General features: G+C 48.3%; 1 protein-coding gene across 1 annotated transcript in view; it reads left to right on the top strand.

Moving 5' to 3' along the window:
* The window catches only part of EXOSC5 (exosome component 5), a 40,290-nt gene that overhangs the window by 12,913 nt on the left and 5,789 nt on the right, over positions 1 to 21,588 (top strand). The window contains exons 4-5 of the mRNA XM_083455934.1: positions 5,425 to 5,565; positions 11,166 to 11,255. Of these exons, the coding sequence (XP_083312060.1) occupies positions 5,425 to 5,565; positions 11,166 to 11,255 (231 nt within the window). The remainder of the gene's footprint in view (positions 1 to 5,424; positions 5,566 to 11,165; positions 11,256 to 21,588) is intronic.

Here is a 21,588-nt window from a genome sequence, read left to right as displayed (position 1 = left end):
AGGTTAAGGGACTGTAATGGTTCTAGGGATTGCTCGTGCGTAAATCGGTGCCAACACCTGGCTAGGTTGCCTGAGTGAACCTTTCCTGTCCGGACAGCCACTCACCCGTGGCTGTCTTAATCACTGGCAGAATCCGTCAGTGGGCATTTCTTGAACTTTCCAGCATAAAAGTTATTTGACGCCTAGTTGCCGCCTACTTTCCCTGCGTGGAAGCCTTCTGCGCAGGGAGGGTGTGGGCATCGGTGGACCCGTGCTCTCCCTGCTGGTTCCCGGCGAAGAGTCTTGGAGCCACCTCGCCGATTCCCCCTTCTGCCCCCCTCCTCCACTGGTGCTACGCTGATTTCCTTCCCCAGAAGATGTGCTGCTTCTCTCCCTCCCGGGACGCTCTCCGGAATCCCTCTGGAGCCCTCCCTCTCCTTCTGGCTCCCATGGCAGTTCCCTGACAGGGACCCCTGACCATTAGGCCCAGTCGTGACCGACTCTGGGGTTGCGGCGCTCATCTCGCTTTATTGGCTGAGGAAGCCGGTGTACAGCTTCCGGGTCATGTGGCCAGCATGACTAAGCCGATTCTGGCGAACCAGAGCAGCGCACGGAAACACCATTTACCTTCCCGCTGGAGCGGTACCTATTTATCTACTTGCACTTTGATGTGCTTTCGAACTTCTAGGTTGGCAGGAGCAGGGACCGAGCAACGGGAGCTCACCTTGTTGCGGGGATTCAAACTGCCGCCCTTCTGATCGGCAAGTCCTAGGCTCTGTGGTTTAACCCACAGCGCCACCCGCGTCCCACCGCTTGCCAGTTAACCCTCTTGTAAACGTCCTGCCGCTGTTACGGAGCTGTTTCACAACTGAGAGCTAAATGAGACCGCTTGTGGGTGCAACTTGGGAGGTGGATCTCCTGGCACCCAGGGAGGCTGCAGCACATGGCAGTGCCCTTCCATAGCCATGCGTAGAGCATCCTTCCCCTGGAGTCCAAGCTCACCTCCTACCTGTTCTGTTTACCTACCGAGGAACAGGGATCTTTCTAGCAGGCTTGCTGACCCTCTCCCTCTTTCCCATTCGCTGCTGTTGCTTGTACGCCCCTCTGAAAGAACAGGATACTAGACTAGATGAGCCTTTGGTATGATCCTGCAGAGCTATTCTTGATTTCCTAGGGCTTCTCTTGTGGTGCATGGTGGCTGCCAGTTTCATGAGGCCCTTCTTCATGTGCCTCCTCCACACAAGGGTGGCAGCACAAAAACAGGGCCTTTTCTGCAGTGGCTCCCTGTTTGTGGGATTCTCTCCCCAGGGAGGCTCGCCTGGTGCCTTCCTTGCATATCTTCGACACCAGGCGAAAACATTCCTCTTTAACCAGGCCTTTGGCTGATTAATATTCTACAGCCTTTTACATGTTTTTTTTTGGGGGGGGGGACATTATTGTTTCCTTGTTGTAACTGTTTACTTGTGTTTTTACCTTGTATTGTGAACCGCCCTGAAATCTTGCGATGAAGGGGAGTACAGGCATACCTCATGTTACATTTGCTTCAGGTTGAGCATTTTCAGGTTGCGTCCTGCGGCGACCCGGAAGTACCGGAAAGGGTTACTTCTGGATCTTGCCGCTCGCGCATGCGCAGATGTGCAAAATGACGTCACGCGCGTGCGCAGAAGTGGTGACCTGCGCAGAAGCGAGTTGCGTTCCTTTCAGGTTGCGAACGGGCCTCCGGAACGGATCCCGTTTTCAACCAGAGGTACCACTGTACAGTGGTACCTCGGGTTAAGAACATAATTCATTCTGGAGATCTGTTCTTAACCTGAAACTGTTCTTAACCTGAAGCACCACTTTAGCTAATGGGGCCTCCTGCTGCTGCTGCGCCGCTGGAGCACGATTTCTGTTCTGATCCTGAAGCAAAGTTCTTAACCCGAGGTACTATTTCTGGGTTAGCGGAGTCTGTAACCTGGAGCTTATGTAACCCGAGGTACCAATGTATATAAATCAAATAAACAGATATATAAGTCTGGAGGGCTGCAGGTGAGCCAACCTCAAGGTAGATCTTTGGTGTGATCTAGCAAGATGCTTCTGTCGCAGGATAGGCAATATCCCCCAGGGAGTAGGTTGTTTTGCCCCATGGCTTAATGGGACAATTCTGTGTGGCCTGTGCTTGTGTCCTCCCCCCCCCCCTTGCACTGTGGGTAGCTATTTTGAGAGCCTGGCCTTGCAGCCCCCTCCTTTCTCCTCTCCAAGCTCCCCGATCCGGCCTCTGATTAGTCTCTTTCCTCCCAAGGCTTTTGCCATCTCAGTTAGTCAGCGCCGGATAACAAGAGCTGCCAGCCCTCGTTTCCATCTGCCACTGAGCATCCCATACGATGCCGGCTGATTAACCTGGAAATGCAGGATGCCAGGAGGGAGAGATGCTTTGGACTTCCCCCGTGCCTCAGCCATTAAAAAGAAAGAAAGCAAAAACACACACAGAAAAACACCACTGTTCGTTGGGGCCATACAGGGAGGATAACCTTGAGACCTTGCAGGGAGGATAATATTGCAGAAAGGCGCCTCCATCCTTTGCAGCCTGGATTAAGCCGTCATTTGGTTTCTAAGGGGAGGAGAAAACCAAAAGAAGCTACCTAACCTGGGCCTGGCTGAAAATGGAGTTGGGGAAAGAAGAAGCAAGAAGCCAATGGAGCCAGTTACTGGTTATTTGGGCGCCCAGTCTGGCGCTAAGGAGATCATTAGGTCAACATGAGGATTTCAGCCTGCGCAGTGGAAATTTCTCCCCCTCTCAACCTGTCCTAGGGGTTCTCCTTGTCAGCATCACCCTTGAGCCAGTGCCACTAACTGGACTCATCCACTTCAGCCCCGACTGGGCTAGGCGAGCTGGGTAGCACTTCCAGAGACCACCTTCTGCACACGAACAGGTCAAAGTGCTGTGGACTCACAGCTTAGAATTGTGAGCACCGGATTCACTTCCACAAGTAGACAGTCGTCCGCACAGCAGAGTACAGCAGAGTCTAGCAGAGTATATAAACAACTCGGAGAGCAGCTCTGTAGAATATTCTCTTTATTCTATAACTACAACTATTATACAACTATATACAGAGCTAAATAGGTCTAAGCATAAAGAATGCTGAACCGCACTGAGTGTCTGCAGCTGCTCTTAGCAGCAACCTTATCTAAACACACAATCTCTAACACTCAGTCTCTCTCTCTCTCTCTCTCTGACTGACTGACTGACCCACACACTGACCGACTCTTTGATGTGGTGCTGGAGCAGAATAAGTAGAGAGCAGAACACGCCTCCTCCTCTCTGCAGAATCAGCAGACTCCTCAGGAGATTCTTGGATATGGGAGGGGTGAAATCTCCTCACTCCTAACCCTTCGGAGCAGATTTGCGGGGAGGAGGAAAGGCCTGTTGTGCAGGTGTATATCCTTGTGTCGATGGGACACAGCAGGAAAAATCCTCCTGGTCTCTCTCTCCCCTTTTCCGCAGCCAATAAGCCGAGTTTTGGAAACAGGTTGCGATCACAGGAGGAGAAGCAGGCATTTACAAAACCAAACGGGCCATAGAAGTCACAAAATGTTTCCTACCACTCGCAAGCACACGTGTAATGCTGAAATGTGCATCTGAGACCCTGCTTAGCCTGAAACAAGGACAGAGGCGGTGGTAGGATGTGTTTTCGTTGCTCCCACCATGCTTGACTGGGCTTGGAGAGTTGACATTTTCTGCGTTCTTCCTAGCTGCTTCGCCTCCCTCCATCCCAGCCTTGTTAGGTCCAGAAATAAGAAACTTGAATACAAAAAATCATTGTGTTCGACTGATTTATCTGCGCTTCTTCTCCATGCTGGTGGAATATCCTGTCTTAGGTTTCATGGAACTGGAGGTTGCTTTCCATGAGGCCTGTGGCCTTCCTCGATTTCTTAGCAGTGCCTTTCCCAACCTTTTGCCCTCCAGATGTTTGCTGGCTGGGTTAGTAGGAGTGATAGCCTAGAGCATCTATCTGGAAGGCACCAAGCTACAGAAGAAGGCTTGCCCTTGCAATTGGTGGAAAATATTCACTGCTGATACCGTAATGCCATTATACAGATTTATGGTGCAAGGGCGTTTGGAATACTGTGTGTGGTTCTGGTTGCCTTGCCTCAAAATGGACACGGCAGAGTTGGAAAAGGTTCAGGGAAAAATCAACCAAAATAATCAAGGGGATGAAGCAACTCTCCTATGTGGAAAGGTTGTAGCATATGGGTCTTTTCAGTTTAGAGAAAAGTTAAGTGAGAGCTGACATGATAAAAGGTAAAGGGACCCCTGATTATTGGGTCCAGTCGTGGCTGACTCTGGGGTTGCGGCGCTCATCTCGCTTTATTGGCTGAGGGAACCGGCGTACAGCTTCCGGGTCATGTGGCCAGCCTGACTAAGCCGCTTCTGGCGAACCAGAGCAGCGCACGGAAATGGCGTTTACCTTCCCGCCGGAGCGGTACCTATTTATCTACTTGCACTTTGATGTGCTTTCGAACTGCTAGGTTGGCAGGAGCTGGGACCAAATAACAGGAGCTCACCCCGTCGCAGGGATAAACTCTTGAACTTGCTTCCCAGGAGGCAGTGATGGCCACTGATGTATGTGACTTTAAAAGAGGATTGGACCAATTCAGGGTGAAGGCTGCTGATGGAGACAGAAACACTTCTGAATACCAGTTTCTGGAAAGCAAAGGAGAGGAGAGGAGGCTCTTGTGTGTGTGTGTGTGTGTGTGTGTGTGTATATATATATATAATTAGTTTTTTAACATATCATTTTCAACAGTAATTAAACATACTTTTACATCTTATTCAATTTGTGTTTTGACTTCCATCAATCCTGTCTGAAAATTTTCCAATCTAATTTCTTAGTATCTTCCCTATTATATTTCAAACTCATAACCAATATCTCTATCTTTTTCTACTTTGTAACACTTCGTATATTTCTCCTCACAAAACTTCTTGTAGTCCTACTAGTGTAATTTGTTGATTACAGTTGCTCTTCAAATAATTTATATACTTCTTCCAATCTTCTGTAAATCTTTGGTCCCGCAGGTTTCGAATCCTTCCTGTCATTTTGTCCAATTCTGCATAGTCCATTAATTTCGTCTGCCATTCTTCTTTCATTGGAATTTCTTCTTGTTTCCATTTCTGGGCTAACAATACTCTTGCTGCAGTTGTTGCATATATAAAAAAAATAACATCTTGCCTATTAATGTCCTGACCTATAATACCAAGTAAAAATGCTTCTGTTTTTTAAAAAAATGTATATTTCAACATCTTTTTCGTCTCATTATATATCATTTCCCCGAAGTTCTTTACTTTTTTACATTCCTGCCCTTCTTACCTTCTTCTGTGTTGTGCTGTGTGCCGTTGCTGATGCAGGCTTGCTCCTGCCTGCTAAGGGACTAGTTTTTTCCTTAATAAAACCTCTTCCGCTGCAGCTGCTAGCAAGCTGCTTGAATGCCACCTGTGTGGGTCTGATGGACGCAGGGCTACCCATGAAGTCCTTGTTCTGCGGGGTGACGTGTGCTTTGGACGCGGATGGCAACATCACCCTGGACCCCACAGCGAAGCAGGAAAAGGTGGGTATCGTGATGTCTCAGCAAGGGGGTGGAATGCCTTTGCTCTTTCTGGTGGCAGGGAGTTCCAGAGATCAACAGTGCACTGATTTGAGGAGAGGTGGGAGGAGGAAACACGCCTTTTTGTGCCCTTCAGCTTGAAATAAAGAAGGCGGAATTCGCTGGGCTTAGCCACCTTATCCTGGCAGGATTCAGTTCAGTCTAGTAAAAAAGATGGCCCAATGCTCTCTGCGTTGGGGCTCCTGCGTTAATTGGGTAGAAGAGGAGGTTTTTGATAGATGCATCTTTTCAAGCGCCTGTCATAGCTGTCAGCTTACAGATTTGAAAATAAGGGACCAGCAGCCTCGAAAATAAGGGATCAGCAGCCAAAATAAGGGGTTTTCAGAGCACGGGGAGGTTCAACTTCTGAGCCCCTCCGAGCCAAAGGCAGAAAGCCCAGCCAGCAGCCAAACGAAGCCTCAAGCAGTGGTACCCACAGCGCAGCAACCCAACAAAGGGGATGCAGCAAGGAAAACCACTGTCACCTCTCCGCTGGGAAGCACTGAGCAAAGGCGAGTCCCAGGCAACGCGGCCGATTTGATTGGCACAAGGCATGCAAGCTCCACCCCCCAGTCGTTCTTAGACTCCTTATTGGGTGAGCAACGCAGCCAAGCAACACAGTTGGAGCCTCCCTCCTCCCTGGCTAGCAGGGAGGGAGGGAGAGAGAGGAGCTGCTTCCTTTGAAACCCGGGAAATTTAAGGGACAGCAGCGGACACGATGCTGGGATGAGGGACTTTCCCGCCAAATAAGGGACGGTTGACAGCTATGGCGCCTGTATTGCTGCAGTGCAACAAGTCGCCCCTCTGAAAGATCAGAGGAAGGACATAGCTCAGTGGCAGAGCAGCTGCCTTGCAGGCAGGAGGTCCCAGGATCAATCCTAGATAGGGCTGGGAGAAATTCCTGCCTGGAACTGGAGAACTTTGCCAGCTGGTGTAGACAATACTGAGCTGGATGGACCAATGGTCTGGTTCAGTATAAGGCAGTTTCCTCTGCTCCTGAAATTGGCCTGGTGGGGACTGGATGCATGCGACTGATGCCTGAGCCAAAGCATCCCTCCAGGTGAGTGCTGCCTACTAAGGTGACGGAGGACTGTGGGCTCCTGAGGCGTTCACAAAGTAAAGGAAGGATTGAACTCTGATTAATAAGAATACACACAGAGGCTTGAACTGGCAAGACTGTGGGAAGGGTGCATATAATAATCTCTGTGTCTCTGTCTCTCTCTCCACCCCTCGGCCCAGGTCGTTTTATTCACAAAAGAACTTTTTACAGAGTGTTCGAAAGAACCAATCAGATTTCTTCTGAGCATTTCAACAAACCCCAGTGGGGAAAAGTTAAACTACCAAAACTAATTAAGCACGGGGTAAACAAAGAAAAGCACTACAAAGCAGAGCATTTGGCAACCCACGAAGGTGATAAACAAGCAATATACATGATAAGAAATCCTGGCCAGGAGGACAGCGATCATTATCACCTTTATGTGAAATCTCTTTCCTGGCCCTAAGATTAACATCCTGGGATTAACATATCAGAAAGGCTACTTCAAAGAAGCTGCCCGCTGTCTTTGATGACCCAGGATGCCTGCCTGTCTAAGTGGGTACATGACTTGTGAAGAAAGAGAAATGGGCAGTAGAGGAAATGGCCAGAGATGCAGAGGGTTGTGGGATTTGATCAGAAATTATTGTCAATGTATGAAACCCAGTCAACACAGTGCATTCATCGTGGACACAATGGCTTGATGCAAATTTTATAATTCCTCATAGTAATCCCACCTGACCCCACACTCTGGATATGTGCACTCCTACAGGCTCCCACAGGTGGGTCCAGTACTTGCATGCAGCTGGCTCCAAGCATGTTCTGGAGATCTAGCCAGGCAGCTGGCACGCTTGCACCTCCTCTTTGGGGAAGAGATATTTCGAGACTTTCTTGTACGTGTCGTGGCATAAGATAGCTTACTGCTCTGGCTGGGGCTGATGGGAACTGTAGTCCAAAGCATCAGGGGAGAGGGAACCCAGTTGGGGAGAGACAGAAAAACAGAGCACCTGTGTTGGGTTGAAATAAACGACAGACGAGTGACAAGTGTCATACGGGAGGCATCTCTCGAGCATGTCTCAGAGAGTCCCTTTTATTGAATATTACAGCATTGCCACGTATGTGCTTGTTGCTGATTGGTTAACACAAAGACAAAGCAAAGGTTGCATATAGGCATTAATCATCAATAGATTAAAGGTTGGGAAAGGAACACAGAGTTGGACAGGTATGCAAACCTCCCTATTAAACTATTACTAAATGATTAATATACTCGTTATTAAACTAATGATTGATATAGCAAAACTTAAAAGGGCATAACCATCGCATTCCATAGATGTGGTCAACCACGCATTAAGAACAGGAACAGGTCGGGATACAATGTTTCATGAACTTAATATGAACTGAACATTCCAAGGTGGGTGAGCACGGAATGCTTCAGCTCAGAACGGTTTGTCAAACTCATGTGCAGAGGCAAAACTTCCCATCACACCTGTGTTTCTTTGTAATAATAATAATAATAATAATAATAATAATAATAATAAATTATTTATTTGTATCCTGCCCTCCCTGTCCAAGGCCGAGCGTAGAGCAACTGACATCATAAAAACAACACAATATGCATAAAAACAGACATCAATTAATTAAAATACACCTTAAAATTAATTCAGACAAGTTAAAATCTGGGCAGGTGGCAATTATTAGGTTGGAATTGAGAGTGGGAATGCAAAAGCCGTGAGAGCCAGACATTTTGGGTTCTGGTTTCCCCACCATTGGCAGGGAGATGAGGTTAGCCGTGAAGTCTCTAACTCTGGGGGCTTCTGGGATCCCACCCGCAGCTGCAGCAGGGGAGAAGGTCCTAGGTCGTTGGGGATCTCTGGCTTTTGGCTAGGCTCCCATTCACCCAGGTTGCCTTTGCTCCCCGCTTGCCATCCAGCAGGCGCACAGTTGGCCTGGTGCCACGTGCCACAGAAGGGATGCAGACCTATCGTTTGCTCCTTTATCTGCTCGGGTGGGTAATTGCTTATGGTGGCCTGACAGGTCAATAGCTCTCTTTCTCTCTCTCTGCCTCCCTGTCCCCTACCGCCTGGCCCTCGCTGCCTTTCCTAATGGCTTTGCTCCTTTTTATCGGCCAGCGGATTCAATCCATCTCCAGCTGCCTTCTCTACCCAGGGCTCCCCTTAATCAACTGCAGTTTGGCTCTGTCTGCTGCCTGCCCTTTCTTGAAAGCTTTCCCCAGAAAGATCGGGGTGGGGCCCCGATTCTGAACATAGCACGTAATTTAGTTCTGTGCGTTGCCAGCCCAAAGATGGCCTGTTTGGTTTGGAGACGGTTAAGAGCAGGGAGGAGGCTTGCAGATCCAAGTACCGTAGAATTCTCTGCCTGGATGAATCATGCAAGCCATTTTTTTAAAAAATGCACCTTCCAGTTTTCTGCCGTATAACCAAAGGACATTTTCTCCATTTCTCATTCCAGTAATGCCTTGGGGGGAATTCAGAAGGTGAAGCCAATTAGGTGCAAGAATAATTTAATGAATAATTCCCAGTGTGTTTCAAATATCTTTATCAGGGGAAATTTATTCCACATTTAAATAGATGCAAAGTTGCATCTCCTTCTAGAATTTCGTTTGCAGGGGGAAGAATGTCTCCAGGCATAACTGATGACCAATCCAGTCTTGAAACTGTGCTGTGTCTCACACAGTATCTGCAGAAGATTATATTTTTATATTCTGCAGTAATCCAGAACAGCACCCTAACTTTATCCCTAGGCAAGCACTGAATGTTTGTTCTTTTTAAGGGGGAAAATCCCATCCTCTGTCACCCTAATTCTGAGGTCAACCAGATGGTTAACTGACCCAGATTATGCTTTGTTATTTTCTTCACTTCTCCACCATTATATATCTGTAAACTGACTAGCGCTAAAAGTTGGTTACAAATTATAAGCGGTCACAAGAACAATTCACATAAGTAAATCAATTCAGCAGTAGAAACTAAACTGAATTAAATTGCCGAACATTTAAACAGCAGCAGGAAAACAGCAAAACTTAAATAGGCCAGGTCTGATTTAATCAGCCAGATTCAGACAGCAGAACGCTGAGCAGAAAGCTCAAGAGAATTAAAATAGTCTTCCTAGTTGCCTTAACAGTAACAACTAAGTCACCAAGTGGACATTTTTGGGACATTTTTGTACGGTCACAGTTGCTACCGCAGAAAATGCCGTATCTCAAAAATGGCTTGAGATTGAGAGGTAGAAAATTAAATTTTTAAAAGCCATATATTCAGTTGCCCATCACACTTCTCAAATCTAGAAAAGCACCTTTGACGCTGATCCTGTCAGGTGGGGAATTTTCATACGCTTGAAGGTCCAAGGGAGAGGGGGAAGCAAAGACCAGTTAATACACCTTTTTTGAAAGCCTTGTACAGCTTTCTACAACTCTTATAACAGGTCTGTGCTTGTCCCAGGAGCCTATGTTGGTCTGTCCGCACCCTCAGGAATACTCTTAAGTAATGGAGTAATTGGGCCAGTTTCCAATACAGACTGAGCTGTATTTCAGCCAGCGAATCTTGGAGACTAGACTTTTGCCATCACACACAGAGGTGGTTGTTGTAGGTAAGAAAATAATTAAGTTGTTTATGGTACAAATACATAACTTGGATAGAAAAGTTCCTAGTTCTAGTCTAACTAATCTAGAGAAGAGCAACGCAGACATGCTTGCTCCTTCGTCCTCTCAGAGAATAGTTAAAAGATGACCCCTCATCTTGCGGTCTGAAAGAGGAGGAGGACGTTGTGAAACAGGATGCATCCTAAGACATAATCGGTCCGGTTAGAGTGTGGTGCTGACAACGCCAAGGTTGCAGGTTCGAACCCCATAAGGGACACCTGCATATTCCTGCTTTGCAGGGGGTTGGACCTTCCAACCTGTGATTCTATGAAATGAACAACAAAGAGAGAGAGAGAGAGAGAGAGAGAGAGAGAGAGAGAGAGAGAGAGATAGGGGTCAGCTCAAGAGGTTAAAGATACAGGGATGGTCCAGCAATCTGGAGGTCCTTAATGCTATCAGCTTTAATGCCTTCAAAACCTCTCTTCCAACCCCCAAGCTTCCAACACAAAGTCCCTCCTGAGTTACAGTACTGTATTTCGTTATTATTTTTAACAAGGCTCTTTCAAAAAAGAAAAGAAATATCTCGGGAAATGTGCAGGTAGGATTTGGTGGCAACTGCTTCCAAAGTCATAGTAATTATGCCGATTTAAAGTGCCTGCATTTAGGTACAGCTATTCCTTACCCCCTCAGATCCCTTAACCACAAAATTTCGGACTGGGGCCCTGACCCAAATTTACCACCTTCTAGAGCTGGTTATGGGTCACAGTAGGGGTGGGTATATTGTGGCTCTTATCACATCTGACCGCTGGCCACGTAGGCAAAGACCGCTGGTCCCGCAATACTTGGAGAGTCCATTGGGTTTACCCATCCTGGCTTACAGCCTCTGGGTCTTGATTGTATATCTGCAAACTTCAGGGCCTTTTTTTCTTCTTGCAGGAAGCTCAGTCGGTCCTGACGTTTGCCATTGACAGCGCTGAGAAGAAGGTGTTGATGTCAAGCACAAAGGGGACGTGTTCAGTGGAGCAGGTGAGTCTATAATGGCCTGGCCCGGGCCGGGAGCATTGAACCTCAGCGAGTTCAGATTCCTCAATGAAGGTTCTCTGTGTATTTACTTATGGCATCTGTTTGTCAGAGTCCACTTGGAATAATCTTTCAGGAGCATTCACTGCAGTTGCAAACTCACAAGGAACAATTTAAGCAGGATACATGTGCATTTGAATGTTCGTTGCTGCGAATCGCAGGTGGGCAGAACACAATTTAAGAAGGGTGTTGATACGCTGGAACATGGGTAGGAAAACTAAGGCCCGGGGGCCGGATGCAGCCCAATTGCATTCTAAATCTGGCGCGCAGACGATCCAGGAATCTGCGTGTTTTTACACGAGTAGAACGTGTCCTTTTATTTAAAATGCATCTCTGGGTTATTTGTGGGGCATAGGAATTCGCCCCCCCCCCCAAAAAAAAATATAGTCCGGCCCCGCACAAGGTCTGAGGGACAGTGGACTGGCCCCCTGTTGAAAAAGTTTGCTGACCCCTGAGCTGGAAGGTGTGCAGAGGAGGGCAACCAAGATGATTGTTGTTGTTTAGTTGTTTAGTCGTGTCCCCATGGACCAGAGCACGCCAGGCCCTCCTGTCTTCCACTGCCTCCTGCAGTTTGGTCAATCTCATGCTGGTAGCTCCGAGAACACTGTCCAACCATCTCGTCCTCTGTTGTCCCCTTCTCCTTGTGCCCTCCACCTTTCCCAACATCAGGGTCTTTCCCAGGGAGTCTTCTCTTCTCATGAGGTGGCCAAAGTAGGGGTCTGGAAACTAAGTCTTATGAGGAGCGCTTGAAGGGTATGTTTAGCCTGGATAGGAGGAGACTGAGAGGAGGTATGAGAGCCATCTTCAAATATCTTAAGGGCTGTCAGATGGAAGAAGGAGCACGCTTGTTTTCTCCTGCTCTGGAGGGTAGCACTCAAGTAGGCTTCAAGTTGCAAGAAGGGAGATTCTGGCTAAACATCCAGACGCTAAGAGCTGTCCGACAGTGGAACAGTCTCCCTCGGGAAGTGATGGGCTCTCTTTCATTGGAGGTTTTTAAGCAGAGGTTGGATGGCCATCTGTCATGGATTATTTAGTTGCATTGGGAATTATTCCTGCATTGGGAATTCCCTTGGGGGTCCCTCTATGATACTTTGACCTGCTTTTGGGCATCTGATTGGCTACTGTGAGACCAAGATGCTAGCCCATCCTTTAAGGGCCTGGCCTGGGCTCTTCTTAAAATCCTTCTGAAAGCAACAGCTTGACTGATTTGACCTCAGTTAATAAAAGCAAAGGGTGGTGCTGTGGGTTAAACCACAGAGCCTAGGGCTTGCCGATCAGAAGGTCTGCGGTTCGAATCCCCGTGACGGGGTGAGCTCCCGTTGCTCGGTCCCAGCTCCTGCCCACCTAGCAGTTCTAAAGCACGTCAAAGTACAAGTAGATAAATAGGTACCGCTCCGGCGGGAAGGTAAACAGTGTTTCCGTGCGCTGCTCTGGTTCGCCAGAAGAGGCTTAGTCTTGCTGGCCACATGACCCGGAAGCTGTACGCCGGCTCCCTCGGCCAATAAAGCAAGATGAGCGCCGCAACCCCAGAGTTGGCCATAACTGGACCTAAGAGTCAGGGGTCCCTTTACCTTTTAATAAAAGTAAAGCAAAACCCCGAAGTAAATAATAGGAATTGTAGTTCAAAGCAGAGGATTCAGGTTGAGGGAGGAGGCTGCCTTTAAACTTTTAAGGCTGGTCCTCCAGGACAAGAAGTTTCTTCTCTGGGCTGCAGACAAGCAGGCTTTCTGTGCAGAATTGCTTTGCCGAGGCTTTCAGGTGACCTCTCTGCTGTAAACGGCTTCTCGCTTCCATTCCCATTCGTTCTTGGTTCAGAGTTAATTTCTCATTCTTCTGCCTTCTTTGATCCAACCCTGATTATGCTGCTTTATTTATCCTGCGCTCTTAGGCACTTGCAGAAATATTTTTAGCATCTGCTTGCTTGGGGGGTGATATTGATGGATTTCATTTATATACTGCTTTTCAGATAAGGCGCCCAAGGCAACTTAAAGAATAAAATGCTGTGTGTGTGAGTGTGTACGCGCATTTCAAGAGCTGATGGCATGAGAACCCAGACTTGGGCTGTCCTTTTCTGCCTCCTCTCAGGGCACATTGAGCAGACCTGAGTTTATGGGATTCTGCTGCTATCCTGCACTGGGAGCACTTAGCACCCTGGGATCTCTATACTTGGCAGTACCTTTTCAGTGCCAGGTAAAGACTTAAAAGAGATAACCCTGGCCTGTTTAATTGTGGCTGTAGTTAAACCTTGGTGCCCTTTTCTTTCTTTGTTAGCCAGTGTGGTGTAGTGGTTGAGAGCGGTAGTCTTGTAATCTGGGGAACCGGGTTCGCGTCTCCGCTCCTCCACATGCAGCTGCTGGGTGACCTTGGGCCAGTCACACTTCCTTGAAGTCTCTCAGCCCCACTCACCTCACGGAGTGTTTGTTGTGGGGGAGGAAGGGAAAGGAGATTGTTAGCCGCTTTGAGACTCCCTAAAGGGAGTGAAAGGCGGGATATCAAATCCAAACTCTTCTTCTTCTTGTTAAGCTGTCTTCTCCATGCAGCTGCTCTAGCTCAAAATAACAAGTGGGGAGAGAGAGAGAGAGAGAGACTGTGCTGCGTAATGGTTAGAGCATGGGTAGGCAAACTAAGGCCTGGGGGCCGAATCCGGCCCAATTGCCTTCTAAATCCAGCCCGCGGATGGTCCGGGAATCGGTGTATTTTTACATAAGTAGAATGTGTCCTTTTATTTAAAATGCATCTCTGGGTTATTTGTGGGGCATAGGAATTCGTTCATTCCCCCCCCCCCTTCAAAATATAGTCTGGCCCCCCACAAGGTCTGAGGGACAGTGGACCGGCCCCCTGCTGAAAAAGTTTGCTGACCCCTGGGTCAGAGTTTTGGACTAGCACCTGGCAGAGCAGGGTTCAAGTCCCCACTCCACCGTGAAGCTCACTGGGTGACTTTGGGCTAGACACCATTTCTTAGCCTAACCTACTTCACAGTGTTGTTGTAGAATCATAGAGTTGGAAGAGACCACAAGGGCCATCGAGTCCAACCCCCTGCCAAGCAGGAAACACCATCAGAGCACTCCTGACATATGGTTGTCAAGCCTCTGCTTAAAGACCTCCAAAGAAGGAGACTCCACCACACTCCTTGGCAGCAAATTCCACTGTCAAACAGCTCTTACTGTCAGGAAGTTCTTCCTAATGTTTAGGTGGAATCTTCTTTCTTGTAGTTTGGGTCCATTGCTCCGTGTCCGCTTCTCTGGAGCAGCAGAAAACAACCTTTCTCCCTCCTCTATGTGACATCCTTTTATATATTTGAACATGGCTACCATATCACCCCTTAACCTCCTCTTCTCCAGGCTAAACATGCCCAGCTCCCTTAGCCGTGAGGATGAAATGGGGAGGAAGAGGAGAAGCATGTAAGGTACCGCCTCGAGATCCTTGGAATATAAATGCGGTATTTAAATGTAATAAATAAAACAAGAAAAAAAATGTGGCATTAAGTTAAAACCGCCAAACCCCGAAGAGCCCTGTTCTGATTGTTCATGGGACTCTGGCCATTGCTTCACCTGTATTCTGTACACTGGGTTGATAATAATAATAATAATTTATTACTACGTTCAGAGACCAGCTTACACTGGGTTGATGTTTGAGTGCTTTCTCCTCGCAGCCCTTGGGTGCCGTTCCGTTCTTTCCTCATCAACATTCGGGCGATGGCTTTGCTGTGCCTCACCTTGTGGCAGGGTGTGTGTGTGTGTGTGTGTGTGTGTGTCCATGGCGCACTCAGGACGGAGGTGGTCGGTTACCATGGAAACTGCGGCTCAGGTGATATATTGCCTGGAGTCCCGGGCCCTGCTTCCCTCTCACCCCTTTGCCGTGCCGTTTTCGCCAGTTGCTCTCTGTGGGGCTTCGTTTTGCGGTGCTTCGGATGGGGAAAATGCAGCCTGTGGGACCTGCTGTGGCAAATGGCCGCTTCCCTCTGAAATTACCGTATTTTTCGCTCCACAAGACGCACCTGACCATAAGACGCACCTAGTTTTCAGAGGAGGAAAACAAGAAAAAAAATATTCTGAGCGAAACAGTGGATGTATGATTTTTGTGGTTCATGCTGTGGCCACAGACATGATATGTGATTTGACGGTGAGTTTGGGGTAGCCCAATGCAAAGATCCTGAGAATCCATGTGGATCTATGCTTTGTAACCACGTTTTTGCACCATTGCGGCCCAAAGCAACAGTGGATTTTTTGGTGCAGGCTATAGCCATGGACATACTATGTGATCTGATGGTGTATTTGGGGTGACCCAATGCAAAAGTCCTGAGGATCCATGTGCTTTTACCTCCCCCTCCCAGGCAGCCTCCTTTATCTCTAGAGTCCCTTATCTCCCTCCCTATCACTTGCCGATCAGCTGCTCAGCAGCTTTGGTTCAACACCCCCTTCCCTCTTTCTAAAAAAACAAAAACAAAAAGCATGATTTGCTTTTTGCCCCTGGGCAGTTCGGCTCCAGGGACCACGCATTCGCTCCATAAGACACACAGACATTTCCCCTTACTTTTTAGGAGGAAAAAAGTGTGTCTTATGGAGCAAAAAGTACGGTAATGGCTGCCGGTGGTAGTAAGAAAGACTATCAATGCCACCACCAAGGCTAGAACTGATTCTCTCGCTGCTCTTTATTGTGTCTGAATTCATTTCAGGATCGTGCTCCACATCTCTCTCTCTCATTCTGGGATGTATGGGGTTGCAGTTGCCCTCAGGTCTTGACCCCTGAAGGCCGGCGGACCCCAGGCACGGAGCCTGTTTGAGCCGGCCGGCAGCCGGGCACTGTCTCGGCCGCTGAACATCTGGAGCTGCTGCTCCAGTCTCCTTAAATCGCTCTTGACAGCCTGTTTTGGCGGGAGCCTTGGAAAGCCGTCCGCCAGTCACGTTTATTGGACATATCCGTCTGAATTGGCTGGGCCATCTGTCCCTCCTCATCCATCACCTCTTGTTTGCTCTCCCAAGGCAGAAAAGAGAGGGGAGGGGGGATTTATTCATGAAAGGGGGGGGGGCGATACAGGTATCTGCGTCAGGTAGGCAGGGCCTGTGTGAATTTCTTCCTCTCTTCCTCCCCTCAGAAGACATTTAGGGAAGCCGCTTAGTATTCCGGTCGTGGGCCGCGGAGTCGTTTCTCATTACTGTTGCCTCGGCCCTGCCAAACGGCTTGGAACGCCGAGCCCGTCCTGCTCTAAAGGAACAATTATGAACGCTAATGTGCTATTGAACGGAGGTGGCAGCCAGGCGCCATTAATTAGACAAGTGTTTCTGTCGAGAGAAAAGGGGGGGAGCAGAAATTGCTTTTGTTTTGGGGTGAATTCTAATCAGTTTAGTGCTTTAAAAAAAAAGAAGAAGAAGAGGAAGATACCGAAACAGAAAAATGCAAACTGTTATTTCCTTCTCTCCGAGGTTCATCTAACATATTGCGAGGCATCTTTTATGGCGAGAGTCGAGGAAGCGGAAAGTGGTTGAAATGGAGTTCCTTATACATGCCCCTCCCCCCACAAATTATATCCATATAAGCCACCAGAATAATATTTATTCACAAGGAACCTTCACCAGGAGGCTCCAAGGCTGGTCAGACTGAAAAACAACACTAAAAACAAATGATGATTGCAACTTGGGATATATATATATATATATATATATATATATATATATATTATCAAAAACTAGGGTAAAGAAATATGTGTTTGGCATTCTCCAAAGGGTTCATAGCAAAGCTGTCAGGTGCACTTCTGTGGGGAAGGAATTCCATAACTTAGGGAAGTGATTCTCGGAGAAGAAGAAGAAGAAGAAGAAGAAGAGGAGTTTGGATTTGATATCCCGCTTTATCACTACCCTAAGGAGTCTCAAAGCGGCTAACATTTTCCTTTCCCTTCCTCCCCCACAACAAACACTCTGTGAGATGAGTGGGGCTGACAGACTTCAGAGAAGTGTGACTAGCCCAAGGTCACCCAGCAGCGGCATGTGGAGGAGCGGAGACGCGAACCCGGTTCCCCAGATTACGAGACTACCGCTCTTAACCACTACACCACACTGGCGTGGTGTGGCCCGTCACACTGGAGAGGACGGCAAGAGTGCCAGGAAGCTTCAAGGCTGATCAAAGAAACATTTTAATATTTCAGAGTGGTACAGTATTACTATAAAAGTATTTTTTTAAAAAAATAGCATAATATGGATAGATACCTTTTCAAAACGAGAGCAAGAGCATCAGGTGATACTGAGGACAATCCCAGTTGTGTTTTCCAGTATATTTGCTATCAATAAAAAAAATTGTTGTGACGCAAGCAAATATTTATTCTGAAAATGTGGCCCAGAGCAAAAAGTTTGAGAGCCACTGATTTAGGGGCCGCCACAAATAATGGACTTTCCTGGACTGCCACTCCCTGCCCCCCCCCCAGCTTCTGAGGGTAGCAGAACTACCAAGAGGGTCACCTCTGCTTATTTTAACACCCCCAGCAAATTGGCCAAAATGTACAAAACCAGCTCAAATTTAGGCTGGAGGTGTAGAGAGCTAGAGGGAACAATGTACCACATGTGGTGGGGTTGCAAAAAAATATATATCTAAATAGCTTTCGGGAACTTAGATATAATGAATTTTAAAAAATATTTAAAACAACGTTTATCAAAAAAAACGGAAGCCTTCTTCTTAGGTCAGGGGTCGGCAAGGTTTACCTCACACTGGGCCGGTTCCCTCCAGCGGAGATGCATCTGTGGGCCAGATTGCGTGTGTGCATGAGTGCGCCCACCCACATTTTCCGGTGCATGCGCACACGCGATTTCCAGCGCCACAGAAGCAAGTCCCTGCGCCATGCTGTGCCCGTTTAGCATGGCGCGTGGGGACTTGCCGAGCGGGTGGCTTGGTTTGGGGGCAGCTCGTGGGCCAGTTAAACAACCCCCTTAGGTTGCCCACCCCTGTCTTAGGTATTATGGCATCAGACATTCAAAGAGAGAAAAGGAGGGGTTTTTTGTAGCAACAACAGCAGCGAGTATGCTGGTTGCCAAGGGGTGGAAAGGAGATAAAATCCCATCACTGGAGAGCCAGTGTGGTGTAGTGGTTAAGAGCGGAAGACTTGTAAGCTGGTGAACCGGGTTCGCGTCTCCGCTCCTCCACATGCAGCTGCTGGGTGACCTTGGGCCAGTCACACTTCTCTGAAGTCTCTCAGCCCCACTCACCTCACAGAGTGTTTGTTGTGGGGGAGGAGGGGAAAGGAGAATGTTAGCCACTTTGAGACTCCTCAGGGTAGTGATAAAGCGGGATGTCAAATCCAAGCTCCCATTCTTCTTCTTCTTCTTCTTCTTCTTCTTCTTCTTCTTCTTCTTCTTCTTCGAAAGAGGAGTGACAAGTTAAACTGATTGAATATATGGAACTAGCGAATATGACGGAAAAGATCAGGGATAGTTCGACCGAAAAGTTTAAAAAGGAATGGGAGATTTATAGGCAATACAGTGGTGCCTCGCAAGACGAAATTAATTCGTTCTGCGAGTTTTTTCATCTTGTGAATTTTTTCATCTTGCGAAGCACCGCTGTGTATTGACGGTTTCCCATAGGAATGCATTGGCGGTTTTTTTTAAAAGGTGCAAGACGTTTTCGTCTTGCGAAGCAAGCCCATAGGGAAATCCGTCTTGCGAAGCAACTCAGAAAACGAAAAACTCTTTCGTCTTGCGAGTTTTTGGTCTTCTGAGGCATTCGTCTTGCGAGGTACCACTGTATTTAAAAAAACATTGTCCCCATATTAAAACTTTAGAATGCAGCCAATCAGAAGCCGAGGAAGTCATGTCGGATGTTCGGGTTCCAAAGAACGTACGCAAACTGGGACACTCCCTTCTGAGTTTGCGGCATTCGGGAGCCAAAACGTTCGACTCGCAAGGCGTTCAGGATCCAAGGTACAACTGTGTAGTGACTTGGGAGACCGGGAGGGCCCTCTGGCCCATGGCTTGAATGTGGCCCTCCAAGCCTCACCAGCTGACCAATGAGACTGTGCCCAAGCCGTACCCCATCTCCCTGAGCGCCCCTCCTGCGAGCCCTTCTGCAACCCTGTACAAGCTTTGGCCTGGCAGGAAGGTGGAATTGAACTGTGCTCGTTCATGCTTTTTGCTTCCCCAAAAGGGAGAGAAGAGGGGTTTGTAGGAATCTCTTGCCTTCTGCCACAAAGAGCCCTATGGTACGAAGAGAGCCATTGTCTCTATGTTACTCGTTTTCCTTCCTGGGAGCCACTCCAGCGCCCCAGGAGCCGGGTGTCGGCGGCGAACGGCACACAGAGCCGGCATCCATCAGCAGCTGCCGAATCCTCTGCTGGGGGAAAGTTTTGCCTCTCGCAAGAGCAACAGGCGGCAAGAGCACAGGCAATAAATAATTATGATTTACCTTCCATCGCCGGCATGAGCTCGGAGACACCAGCCGCATGCTAACGCTGCTGGCTTGGAAACCGTGCTGTGTAGAGGATGAGAAGGAAGGGAGGACAACGTTTCCCATCATTTTCAACCGCAGCTGAGAGCTGGCTGGTCCCCGCAGTGTTCTTGTTCTGCCTCCTCCTTCCCTGCGGCTCCTGAGCCGGGCGGGTTTTGCTTGGCTGGCTTCTGCAGCAGCGCTTTAAATCTACTTCATAGGTGGCTGTCTGGAAAAAACCTGGTCCTCTGCCCACAAAAGGAGAAGGAGGTGATAAGCCCTTAAGCTGTGGGAAGGTTTGGGCGCCGGGGGTGAGAGAAAGAGAAAGCAGAACAGTCACCATCTAGCTTCAAAAAGTCATCCCCCCCCCATTATACTTCATCTTAGTTGTTGTGTTGTATAGCTTTAATTGATGGCTGTTGTCTTCATAAAAAGGTAAAGGTAAAGGTACCCCTGCCCGTTTGGGCCAGTCTTGCCAGACTCTAGGGTTGTGCGCCCATCTCACTCAAGAGGCCGGGGGCCAGCGCTGTCCGAAGACACTTCCAGGTCACGTGGCCAGCGTGACGAAGCTGCATCTGGCGAGCCAGGGCAGCACATGGAACGCCGTTTACCTTCCCACTGGTAAGCGGTCCCTATTTATCTACTTGCACCCGGGAGTGCTTTCGAACTGCTAGGTTGGCAGGCGCTGGGACCAAGCAACGGGAGCGCACCCCACCGCGGGGATTCGAACCGCCGACCTTTCGATCGGCAAGTCCTAGGTGCCGAGGCTTTAACCCACAGCGCCACCCGCGTCCTGTTGTCTTCATATTTCTAAGTAAATAGATTTGTGAGGTTGCATTTAATGTGGGGTGTGTGCGTATCTTTTTCTTTTGCAGCCTCTCACATCCATCTTTGGCCATATGCCCCTTCAAGTTCTCTCCATTGTTCTTTACCATTCTTGGTTTAATAATAATAATTAATAATAATAATAACAACTTATTTATTTATTTATACTCCGCCCATCTGGCTGGGCTTCCCTAGCCACTCTGGGCGGCTTCCAACAAAATATCAAAATACCATAATACATCAAACATTAAAAGCTTCCCTAAACAGGGCTGTCTTCAGATGTCTTCTGAAAGTCTGGTAGTTGTTGTTCTCTTTGACATCTGGTGGGAGGGCCCGGTTCCCTGTAAACCTCACTTCTTGCAGTGAGGGAACTGCCAGAAGGCCCTCGGCGCTGGATCTCAGCGTCCAGGCTGAACGATGGGGCTGGAGATGCTCCTTCAGGTATACTGGGCCAAGGCCGTTTAGGGCTTTAAAGGTCAGCACCAGCACTTTGAATTGTGCTCGGAAACGTACTGGGAGCCAATGTAGGTCTTTCAAGACCGGTGTTGTGTGGTCTCGGCGGCCGCTCCCAGTCACCAGTCTAGCTGCTGCCGGTCTTGGTAGGGTTGGAAGGGACCCTGAGGGTCATCCAGACCAACCCCCTGCAACACAGGAATCTTACCTAGATCATCCATGACAGATGGCCACACAACATCTGCTTAAAAACCTCCAGAGGAGGAGAGCCCACCAATGGGAGCCCGTTCCACTGTCAAACAGCTGTTGCCTCCACACAAGCCTTGCTGTTAGTTTTAGATCGCCCACCCATCGCATAGTGGTCAGCCCCTTGGTCTTTTGAACTTGTAGGGTCTCCATGCGAACCCAGCCTTATTCCATTGGCCCAGATCACCTCTTGCCACGTGTCCTGCATGTGTCCATTTTAACTTTGTGGCCTTTCCCACTAAATCTGTAGCTTTCCATCTCGGTCCTATCCGATTATTTGTTTTTCCATCTTCTAATGATATTCCTAGAATTGCAAGCTTCATGGCATGCTATGATATTCGTAAGCTGT

This window comes from Podarcis tiliguerta (assembly GCF_965153285.1).
Source record: "Podarcis tiliguerta genome assembly, chromosome: 8".
In the NCBI taxonomy this organism is placed as follows: Eukaryota; Metazoa; Chordata; class Lepidosauria; order Squamata; family Lacertidae; genus Podarcis; species Podarcis tiliguerta.
The sequence above is the reverse complement of the archived record's forward strand: the minus strand, read 5'-3'. Positions and strand labels throughout refer to the sequence as shown.